General features: G+C 43.0%; 1 protein-coding gene across 2 annotated transcripts in view; it reads right to left on the reverse strand.

Annotated features, from left to right (window-relative positions):
• The window catches only part of pbx1a (pre-B-cell leukemia homeobox 1a), a 59,456-nt gene extending 48,547 nt beyond the window's left edge, over positions 1-10,909 (reverse strand). For both annotated transcript variants that reach the window (XM_080439047.1, XM_080439046.1), the window contains exons 1-3: positions 10,541-10,909; positions 10,100-10,502; positions 8,591-8,664 (exon numbers count right to left, since the gene is read on the reverse strand). In XM_080439047.1, the coding sequence (XP_080295173.1) occupies positions 8,591-8,664; positions 10,100-10,296 (271 nt within the window). In that variant the 5' untranslated portion in view covers positions 10,297-10,502; positions 10,541-10,909. The remainder of the gene's footprint in view (positions 1-8,590; positions 8,665-10,099; positions 10,503-10,540) is intronic.
• Positions 10,910-12,500: the final 1,591 nt, after the last annotated feature.

A 12,500-nucleotide genomic window follows, 5' to 3' on the forward strand; every position in this document is an offset into this window, starting at 1 on the left:
TCCCTGAAAGGAAAAGGGTTGAGAACCACTGTATAGGTTACTTTAGGGCCTAAGCCTAAAGATGACCTTTCCGGTGAATGGCTGCGAGGCAGCCAGGCCAATTGCTGACCTCTGCTAACAGTTGTGCTCTCACCCTGCAGCGCTAAACGCTACCTGTGATGTCACGTCTGCCCTGGGAAGCGGTCCAACGCGTCAACAGCCCGTCTTCGTGTTGAGCCACTACAGAATTAGTAGCAACACTCCTGAGAGACTGCCTGCCCATTTCTACCCCTCCCATTCCCACTACAACACACACACACACACACACACACACACACACACACACACACACACACACACACACACACACACACACACACACACACACACACACACACACACACACACACACACACACACACACACACACACACACACACACACACACACACACACGCACGCACAGGAGTAAACACCACACACCAATGCCACACTGAAGAATGCCAGTGTGGGGCCGTTTGATTTTGCAGCCACAAAAACAACTCTAAATTTACCATGTCTCTTTCTCCCTACCACAGTATGTCTCTTCCATTCTTTGCTACTCGATATCTTTTCTCTTTTTGTGTGTCTGCATTGTTCTTTGTCTGCGCCTCTCCTTTCCAGTGAAGGTGCCGAGGTTACAGAGACTCATCTGTGGCCCCTTTGTCTCTCACGGCAACAGCAAGGTTTATTAACATAAATTAGAATAGCTCGCCGAGAGAGTACCTCGTCGCCATGCGTTACCCACGGCAACCTCTCCTCCACTCTTTATCCACCTGAGTGTGTGTGTGTGTGTGTGGGGGGGGTGAGTGTGCGTGTGCGCGTGCGTGTGAGAAAATATTGAGGGAAAGAAAGAAGGAAAGAGAGAAAGAAAGAGGAGTGAAAAGGGGGAGAGCACTTCCCTGCGTAAATGTGAAAGTACTCTGCATTGAGGGAGACACATCCACACCCATCGCTCCCCTGTCCTGATTAAAATGAATGGTGCTATCTGCACTGCATGACTCACTACACCACGGCATTACTATCAGTAATTGAAACATCCAATCACTACCGTGCCATCAGCCTCACTGCTCTTCCCCATCTGACTTTGTGGCACCTGATTGAACATTCCACAGTATGGAAGTAATACAAGATATGCCCACCAGTTTATATGGAGAAACTGCTGATTTCCAAACAGAACACAAATACTGTGCAATAGTGTGATTTATGCCTTTTTTCCCTTCTTTTTTTTGGTTTTGGGTTTGTGATATATTATATGTGCATGTCCTTGCAGGAGTGTGTGCATGCATGCATGCATGCATGCGTGCGTGCATGCATATGCATGCATGCAAACAAACAAACAAACAAACAAGCATGCATGCACTTCTTGCAATATATTGTATGTTTATGTGCATGCATGTGTGCATGCATGTACAGTATGTTAACATGCATGCATTAAAAAATGTGTGTGTGTGTGTGTGTGTGTGTGTGTAGTCCACACAAAATCCTGAGCAGATATCCAGGGAGAGTGGGGGAGCCTCATTGATTGGTGTTGATTCCATCTGGGCAGCGAGCAGCAACTGACAGTGCATCTAAGCCGCCGCGAAAGGGAACCATTAATCTTGGTCTGGTTTAAGTAGCGTGTATTAATTTATGTCATTTTTACTAAGTCAGGCAGGGAAAGGCTCTTGCCATTTCATGTTTGACTGTTCACGGTAGTCAGAGGGGTTCCTTTGTCCAACCTCAGCATGCGACCAACACACTGCTTACATCATGGCAGCAGGGAGCTGGAGAAATGATATCCCACACCCTGAATTAAAGGTCATCAACTGCCAGGGCAGCCCACCATCATCAATGTGTCAAAGAAAATCTGAATGCATGGCTTACTTGCTTGATGTTTAACCACTTGAGCCTGGAATATATATACTATGATAGTGTCACGCGGCAAAAATAGCTGATCTACAAGCTCACAACGGGTCACGATGCAAGGCATTGTGAGCTTGTAAATCTGCTATTTTCTCCGTGTGAAATTGTTGTGCGACGGACTATAAATTAAGCAGGGCTGTCCTCGATTAAAGAAATTCTTAGTTCAATAATATAGTCGTAGGAATTTGTTGACTAATCCATTAGTTGAGTTAAACAGAATTTTCCGGTTGATGAGGATGAGAAGAGAACTGAACATTATAATGTTGATTTCACAAGGGCTATTGAAGGGTTATACGTAGCTAGACTAGTTTACAAGACACTCACACGTGGTCCTCATTTTTCAAGAAATAATGAATTGATCCAGGAGAAAGAAAGCCATAAAATGACTAATCAACTAAAAACGTCTTGATCAACCAAAGCCAAACTGACCGATTAATAGATTTTTCGACTAAGAGGTGAACCTAAGAGGTTAAAATTAAGCAAATATACCTACTGTAGGCTTTTTGGGTGACTTTTCACTTATGACATGCCCAAATTATGGATGCTGGTGTTGAGAAACTGTAAGTGTTTGGAGTCACAGAAGGGAATACTGGGATGAAGAATGAAGCGAGCATTAAGCATTTACGTATAACAAATGGCAAGAGATCCAGAGGTAGGGGAAGATTTGTTGCGCTTAGGAGACAATCGTATGCAGGTGGCACTCATCACAACATGTCGCTAATAACATTTGCAGCATTTATTTCAACTGCAACAACATGAAGATATACACCTCAACTGGTCTTACAGCGTTAGGCAATTCCGCAAGACTGCGGAAAATCCAATCAAATCCAAACAGTACCTATAAGAAAAACAATGGCTGAGGCAATTGCGACTGCAATAATGTCACCGGAGCTGTTTTGTAGACACTAAAAGCTGCTCCAGAGACAAACATCAGATAAAAAAGGAACTCCGCTCTGCCGTAGAGCAAATTTCCTCTCTAAAGCAATTTTATATTCGATAAGTGGGAAGGCATTCTTAGCGTAATGGATCTGAATATGATCTCTGTCAGAAAACTAAGAACAAAGGCTTTTATAAAAGCCCCTGTTTGCAGAATGGTCACTGCTGCAGCATCAGATAACCAAATTGAGAAGTGCGGTAAGCAGAGGCTATAGATAGAGATGCAATACATTCATATTTTTTGTTGAATACAAAATTATAGACAACTGAAAGACGACGCTATCTGTGACCTAGTTGTTGTTTCTTTGGAGCAAAGATGTTTTTAAGCGTATTGGGTGAAGCTGGTCACACAAACAAACAAATGCATGACACTCCAACAAAGATTTGGAAGTTGCATTTTGGACATTTGCCTTTTGTTAAAAAGAAACCTAAAATTAGCTTATAAACAACACATACTGTACAGTCATAATGGAGAAACATGCATTGAAACAATCACAGGCATGCAAGCACCCATGTATGCATATTAGTGGCATGTGCACATAAGCGTGCGTGCGTGCGCGCACACACACACACACACACACACACACACACACACACACACACACACACACACACACACACACACACACACACACACACACACACACACACACACACACACACACACAATATGACCATTTCACAGCCAGACCTGTTATCATCACAGCTAATTACTACTCCCACCTCAGATATACAGGGCTGTAATTAGCCTCTTAAAACATGATTAACATGTCTCAATTAAGCCACTCAACATTTGCATAATTTATTAGCTATCCTAATTGCAAGTGAGTTTATTTCAGAGGACAGGGAACAGCAAAAATAAAGGCTGCATCATGTTTCTGGAGTGTGTTTGCTTGCACTGTCAGCGTGGTGGTAAAGTCTTTAAATATGCAGCAGACAAGAGGGAAATCTTCAGGAAGACCTAAAAAGGCTTTAGTGTTTTCCCAACTGAACAAGCGAGGCCAGTCTATTTCTGCAACAATAATTTCTGCAATAATGAACAACTTTCATTATTTATCCCCCCCCCCCCCCAATATATATATTTTCTTTTTAACTTTTTCTTTTACCGCCCACTTTAGTAATGGCTGTCACTGCTCACCCCTACTGGTTGGTCTTAGGGAGGGGGTAGACAACCACGTGTCTCCTCCATACACATGACATGACCAGCCGGCCGCTTCTTTTTTTCCACCTGACAGTGAGCAGTTTAGCCGGGAGTGTGTGGAGGAACACGCTATCCTTCTCAGTTCAGCTCCCTGCTAAACAGGCACCCTAACCAACCTGTAGGAGTTGCTAGTGCAGCAACAGAGATCACCCCCCCCCCCCCCCCCCCCACCTGCACACGGACAGTTGTGTTTGTTGGAACGCCTCAACAAGACGGATGCACCGTAGAGGATTCGAACCCCTTTCTCCTCGAAGGTGGGCAGGAACTTTACCCCTGCACCACCCAGATACCGCACAAATAAAATGTTAAAGATGAAACTTTAATCACTGCCATTGCTGCTCCTTACTTTGCATTAGAAAGAAAAGGATATGTTATTTATCATTATTTGCCAACACTTAACAGTGGTGGAGATCTGTAAGAGGATTTTTCTCCACCAAACTAGCCATTTTAGAGCAGCAACATCACCTCAGAAAAACTTCAAACGTTGTTTGGAAACTTGGTTATTTACGAGAGAACAGAGCGGGTTCTGTTCAGCCTTATTTTCCGTGGAAACTAAAACATGAAGGGGGGGGGGGGGGGGGGGGGAGAGAGGATAAACTGCTGCTTCGGCACTTCCAAGCCAGGGACAGATATACAGTCTCCCGGCTAACGCGGGGAAACCAAGGACATAGCCATTAGTTTCAGGACAGCGCCACATTGGAGACTAATGCCTCCATCTGTCACTGGAGATGAGAGCAGGGTAACAAAGAGAGGCAACACTAACCCCTGAACTCATCATGGACAGCCATGTCAATTAAACACTGAAAAACAGCAGCACTGGGAGCCATCGTGGCCAGTCTATCCAACACTTGGTGGTAGCTCAGCTACCTTCGCTGCACTAGCTTGATACTATAGAGAAGAAATGCTGTAATTTGGCGTCATTCACCTTCATGTCTGGTTTAACCACTTTTCAACCTGACATCCCTTTTATGGGAATGCCATCATGCACATTATAAAACAATTCAAAATTTGGAAAGATATTTTAACCCATTAAGACCTGAGGCGATTCTTTAAAAAAATCTAAATCCTCAAAGTTTTTTGAAAATAATCTGAATTTTTTTTTTCAAGATTTTTCAAAAATAGCAGATCTACAAGCTCATAGCGCGGCACCGAGTGCAGATTGTATATCTGCTATTTTTGAATAGCCAAAGAAATCTAAAGTGACACAGATGCGTTCCAGGTCTCAATGGATTAAAAATAGCCGCTCTGTATGTAGATTGGCTATTTTGCTATTTGTCCACCGACATGTCATTTTAAGTGCAGGCATTCAAGTGATTATCACTGTATTGTGCAGGTGGATAGGGAATATCTGTATGCCTAAAATCATTGGAAGACACTACCACAAGGCTATGGAATGAATCCACACCAGTGTATTTTGGTGAGGGAGGGTCTAAGAATGGAGTCCCATCAGCAATGCAAGCCAGGGGTCAAAGGTCAGGGGGACCCACAGACTCAGTATATCCCAAGCTTTGATTAGATCTACCAATGCAATATATTATGCGTCTGATTACGTCGGTCATGAAGGGGCTCTCCGTCTGACCCGAGTCTGCATGGGAGTAATGTGAGACTGTTGACACAGACTGGCCTCACAAAACAGTCCCAGACCCACAGGGGGGAACCAAGGAGAGAGAGAGAGAGGGAGAGAGAGAGAGAGAGAGAGAGAGAGAGAGAGAGAGAGAGAGACAGAGAGAGACACAGAGAGTCAGAGGGTGAGAAAGAGAGAGAGAGAAATACAGAAAGGGGGAAGTATAGCAAATGACAGGGAGAGGAAGAGTGAGCCCGGGCCTGAAATTTGACACCCAGAAACGTTGACTTGGTGTCTGGCTTCTCTTACTCAAGTCAACCTGTACGTGCCAGCTCCACTTGCCTTAATGGTTCCACACAAACAGACACTCTACCACTCTCAGTCAAAGGCACACGCACGCACGCACGCACCACGCACACACACACACACACACACACACACACACACACACACACACACACACACACACACACACACACACACACACAGGAAAACACAACTCTAAAGTGCTCTCAAGAACTTTTGGAAACAATGATGGTTCTTCTTGGGTGAAGTCACCACGGTACGGGGTCGGTAAACAGCCTGACAGCGTTTTAGTGAAACGCAACCCGAGCGGCCCAAAAGCGCAGCGCGGCTGAAAGTGGTAACATAAGCCTCTACCTCTGGGCTCCTAGAGTCGATAAGCAACCCTGCGCTTGTTTAAGCTTGCTAAATACCCTCCGTCGTGACATGGGGCCGACCCCAGTGCAAATATATGGAGGAGGGGGGAGGGTCAGGAGTTAAGACCTCCTCTGTCTGCTGCTGGCATGTACCCCTGCCTTGGTTGTCAGCTGCTTGCCAAAGGAAGCCTCAGCGTTGCAACGTCCCATATTGCTGCTGTCAACACGCACCTACCATTAACATGCCAATGAGAGGCAGAACCAAGGAGTAGAACAACTGACACAGAGACACACCATGCACTGCTACAGTGTTCCTTGTTTCAGACAAACCTTCCTTATATAAGGCTTAAGCCTTAAGTGGCAGGATCCAAGGGAGTGCGTGGTAAAAGTCGGTGTCACATCTGTGACCTCTTGTACTAGTCTACTCTGCCTTGCAATTCTTCTGAGAGACCCCGGCTGCAACAATGTAAAAGTGAGGAGAAGCTGACTCTTTATAAAGAATATAAAAAAGACCTGACAAATTACAGGCTGTTCTCCGCTCGCATACACTGCACTCAGCACATTTGGCTGTAAATGCCATGGTGAAGGTTTGAGTCATTTTCACTGTCACTGCAGTGAAAGGATTTTCAGTTTCGTCTGCACAAAGCTCCTATGGGTGAAGATGAGCTGGAGCTCGACGCTTTCAAATGTAGACAGCAGTAATGTTAAGATACGCATTCAGCCATTTAATCTGGATTCACACAGTATATCTCTAATAGCAGGTATCAGATCATTTATATACTACTATATTTTTGTAATAGCAATGGCAACTTGGGGACTCATATGATTTTAAAACTGTTGATAATGCCAATATCTAAAAGCATTTGTTTAGCTTTACTAAAAGGAAAATGTAACCGAAAAAGTCAAATCTAAACTGTTTTGACATAATTTCCTATGGCAAGTTTCCTAAACTGAGAAGGGGAGTGTGTGCAGCCCGAGGGGAGCCTCTCTAGTCAGAAGCGCTCTGGGTGCTGGTTGCCAATAACGGCGGGAAGAGAAAAGAGAGGCAGGAGAAAAGCCAGGAAAAGGTCCAAGTCACTTTGTTCTTCTTTTTGGAAACGAACTCTGGTTGAACCCAGAGAGACGCCAGACAGTTTACAAAGAGCCAGGCATTACTCTCCCACTTTCCTAAGCATGCTATTTCCAAAGAGGGCCCCAACTTAGTGTAGCTTCCTTCTCACAGCCTGGATTGTTTTCCTATATAAATTTAGTGAAAATTCCTAAGTGTCGACTTTTTTAACCTGAACCAGTGTGAGTCATAGACAAATGTCACTGAATAATACTTCACAATTAAGGGCTGTGGTATAGTCTCCTTTCCCAACTGTCTGGTGTCAGATTGTACTGGAGCTTGTACATGTAACAGAAAGCTCTTCACACTGGCAGACAAAGTGACAGGCTCTCTCAATAACCTACACGGCAGCTTCAAAGCCATGTTCACAGATAAGGATATATTAGAGATGTTGTTTTATTTCCTCTCTTGAATAGCTATCTCTCAAAGCAGGTATTCTCGCATAACCCTCAGAGAATATTCAACAGCCTTTCATCAACATGAGCACATCTTCCCTTTAATCTGTCGCTAAGTGCACAATAATTCCTTTTCATGACTTTGACCCTTGTTGCACACCTAAACAGAAAGCCCCTCTGACCTCTGACCATTTTTACACTCTGAGCTAAAATGAACACTCAGGATTTTACTGTGTGCCGCTGTGTGTTAAACACCTCACTAAACAAACACATCAGACAAGCCAAGGAAAACATCAGAAAGAAAGTTGAGAAGGCCCAGTCCTCAGCAGTAAAATCCTCAGTGTTATTTAATCTCAGAGAGTGTACAAATGTAACCAAACGGACCCTAATACGGTTCCGTTTGGTTACATATGTACACACAATTAAATGAACTCTATGGATTTTACTGTATGGGAAGGCATAAACGCTTACACTTCTCTTCACTGACAGCACCTCATTTTACAACCAGTCACATTCAAATAGCTGCTCTGTCACCTTCACCTGGATGAATGAAACTAAATATTTTGGGGTGTCAAACAAGTGCATCAGTAGGCTGAAGAGTTCTGCCAGTAAATTCAAAATTGAGCAATGCAAAAGGAGTAACGCTGTAATATTTAGATTAGCTGCAGTTGTCATTGGTACAGATTGTTGAATTGCAAATCAATTGCATCATCATTAGGATTTCAATCAGTTTACACTACAGTGCAGTGTAAAATGGTTAAATGAGGTGTTTGTTGTAAACAAATTAAAGTTCTAAAATCTTACCTGTTTTTTCTTTTATTTCACACAAGACATTGAAGAGAGCAGGTTTCATTCTGTGACAATTCAGTGCATGTTTCCTGGGCAAACAAACAAAACAGACAGCAGCTTACAAATCTGTCATATTCAAACAAGTGGCAATAGCAGCACCACTAAAAAGTTAAAAGGTCTACCACCACAAACCCAGAGACAGAAGTATTGCAAGATACGTGATTGAACATCATCTAGGACTAGGTTGTGAATCATCAATATTATCACTTTTTTAAGTATTGTGTCTATGAAGTACAAAGAAGTAAGTAGAAAGTAAGGTATTTAGTAAGTAAGTGTCTAAAGTATGTGTCAAGTATGTGTCTAAAGGCTATTTTCAAAAAATATATAATAATAATAATAATAATAATAATAATTAAAGGCCTAAAAATGAATAAATAAATACATTTCACATTAAAAGACTAAATAGCCTAAGCAAAACATATAATAAAGAAAAACATATTTTCCTCAAATTGACAACAGCTAGGCTATGTTTTTAATGTTGACTCTATTAATTGTCAAATATGGTGCAATCCACAGCAATCACAGTCCACATGGTAGGAACTAAGGAGCATGTCTCAGTGTGTTATGTTATTTATTGTTCCTATTCATTTCGAAATGATGAAGAGTGCCAGCTGTGTCAAAACTGTTTACAATCTGCAACATGTATAGCACAAGCTTACAGTGTAAGCTCCTTTGAAACAAGAACGGTATGTTGCTCCGCAGTTCAATCCGTTATCTTGTAATAATTAATTATTTTGATAACCCCATTAATCCCAAAGTTGTTTCAGAAGATGAAGTATGATGGTAGCTAGTTTATAAGGGCTCTATCCATTACACGTAGTTATGGCACTGACTGTGGTATAGAGGCGTAATTGTTGTCATTTTAGAGACTATACTACACAGTGCAAACCATATTGTTAAATGTATTCTCCCCACAACTATAATGAAACAATGTTGCCAGATTTTGCGAGAGAAACAAGCAACCATGTCAATGAAAACAAGCCAAAAAGGCCACTGTGAGCACTTAAAACCTATATACATTGGCTATTTGAAAATAGCCGATCTACAAGCTCACAACGCATCTGTTGTGAGCTTGTAGATCTGCTATTTCCAAAGGAAAAATCTTGAAGAAAATGTGGGATTTTTTTTTTACATTTTACACAACTCTTGTATGGGAGACAATATTTTCAGATGGGGGGGGATCTGCGGCCAAATACATATTAATCTGGGGGGTCTTTGACATGAAAATGTTTGAGAACCACTGGTTTAAACAACATTTAGGAAACAAGCCCCAAATAAGCAACTATACACTTAAGAAACAAGCCCCAAAAAAAAACACAACCCGCAACTATAACTATCCAATATTTACAAGCAACTTTAAAGAAAAACAAGTCCAAAGTCGCATATAATAATAATAATAAGCAGGCAACATGGCAACCCTATAGTCGGAAATAGAACTCTTTTTGTAAGATCAGCTGAGCTCACCTGGCCTGCGCTTCGTCCAGGCTCTGGTCTGTGATGGTCATGATCTGCTGTAATATGTCTCCGATGTCCTGCTTCCTCCCGTCGCCGTCCGTCCCTCCGGTGCCTCCATCCTGCATATGCTGCGCCAGGCCGGGGTGTCCGACCCCGGCCATGCCTACTCCTCCGTGGGAGTGCATCAACCGAGGCTGATCGTCCATCCTTATGATGACCACGTACGGTCTCTCTCTCTCTCTCTCTGCTGCTGTCTGTCTGTGTGAGTGTGTGAGTGTGTGTCGCTCCCAACTGACACAAACACTTTTTTCTCTCTCTCTAAAACAGCAAAAGAAGAAAATATCCTCGGAAATTCCTCCGGATTCCTCTGCGTCTCTCACACACACACCACTCTCTCTCTCTCTCTCTCTCTCTCTCTCTCTCTCTCTCTCTCTCTCTCTCACGCCCCACACAGGCACACACACTCTCGCTTTTCCTTGGTAAAGCTTTTGTGGATTTGGGAGGAGGGAGACTGACAAACCCTCTCTCTCTCTCTCTCTCTCTCTCTCTCTCCCAGCTGGTTTAGGTGAAACCTGATCTGAATAGCTGCTTTTGGCTTTGGCCACTCCTGCACCGTCCGCTATACTGTAGAAAAAAAAGGAGAGGATTCAACATTAAAGGTTCGTAATCTGATTAAAAGTGAAGCGCGCAGCGCCCCCCGCATTTATAACGAAATCCCCCCAATGTCCTCGAAAGCTTAACGTACCAAACACGTATAAGTCACTCGGCTTTAGCTTGGATGTAGTACAAAGTAACACCAACTGTTATTGTTTCGTTTATGTCTAGCAACTGACTCATAACCGGAGTATAGATAAAAAAAAGCCTCCGCCCCTCAAGCAACGATTGGAGAAGAAGAGCGCACTAGTCCCACCTCGGTCTCCTTTAAGCGACGTCAATCATCTTCCTCTGGAAGGTGGGACACGGCAATAAACATAAAGAGATGTGACCGTTAACACGGGGACCGGACCGGGTGGCAATATAGTGATGGATAGAGAGTGAATATGGAGTCTAATAAATAATTGTGACTGGCACTGAAGCTTTGACCCAATAGCACAGCATGGTGGTGCTTGGAAAAGACACCCCCGTCACTGACATAATATATTTTCCTGCTGAATATTTATATCCATATAATCAATCAGAAAACATCATAAATCATACTATCCAACAGCACTGTTATAATATATAGCCTTTCATGGGTAGATAACGGTAATATATTTATTAGGCCTACGTCAGTCCAATAGTGCTCTGGGTATAGCAATGTAATTGCTATAACAACTGATTCTGGAAGTGTGTCTAAATACACTTCATCATGCACTTTATCTCTGACACTATTTGACATGGTGTCAATGATAAAGTCTTCCTCTCTTCTTCAATCCTCTTTGATCTACACCTCCTTCAAAAACACAATGTCACTACTATTCACATAGTTGCAGTTGTGTGTGGTACCTGAGTTGGCCTGTGCTATACCCAAATGCTGCTTTCCTTTCTTTTAATGGCCAGTGCAAAAATCGATCAGTCGGTTTTTCTCATTACGTGTTGAATAGAAGGCGAGTCAGTAATTGTCACAAGGGGCAGGGTGAGGTTGTGTGTGTGCGTGTGTGCGTGTGTGTGTGTGTGTGTGTGTGTGTGTGTGTGTGTGTGCGTGTGTGTGTGTGTGTGTGTGTGTGTGTGTGTGCACAAGCATGCGTGCGTGTGTGTGCGTGTGTCTCTGTGTGTGTGTGTGTGTGTGTGTGTGTGGAGGGGGGGGGGGGGGGTCTACACTACAAGAGTGCTGAGCCCATGCCCTTACCCTGACATTAAAACCTGCTGTCGAGCAGGCATTCTTTTATTCCTGTGCTATTTGAATGGATTAAAATGTGATCGATGGTTAGCTTTGCTTTGTAGCACCTGCAAATGAGTTGATGCTGGCGCTGTGAACTCTAAATCTATTGAGGAAAAACGTGCATCAGACTGGCAGACATGACATTTTGTCCCAGAAAGACCAAATCCGTGCTTTTTTCTTGTATATCTTTCTTTTGCCAGTAATGTTATTAGTATGCAATTAGTATTTTGCATTACCACATTTCTGACCTGCGTAGCTCTCTTTGCAGAGCAAAGTAATCACAAGTGTTAATTTAACTCAGAGAGTTACGGATCCATTGTTACACTTTCAGAGTTCAATTAAGGCAAAATTTTTACACTCTCAGACTTAAATTAACACGGAAGATTTAGCTGTGTACTGCATACACTCCATTTTTTGAGACAGGCCTGGTGTTGATATTAGTAAAACACCCAAGTTCCCCATCCCTGTTGGTATGGGTAATATAGCTAATTCTTTCTGGGTCCAAAATCACATTGTCCCATTCTAAGCCTGTGGACACTGCTGACCTTT

This window comes from Gymnoscopelus braueri (genome assembly GCF_963280865.1).
Source record: "Gymnoscopelus braueri genome assembly, chromosome: 10".
In the NCBI taxonomy this organism is placed as follows: Eukaryota; Metazoa; Chordata; class Actinopteri; order Myctophiformes; family Myctophidae; genus Gymnoscopelus; species Gymnoscopelus braueri.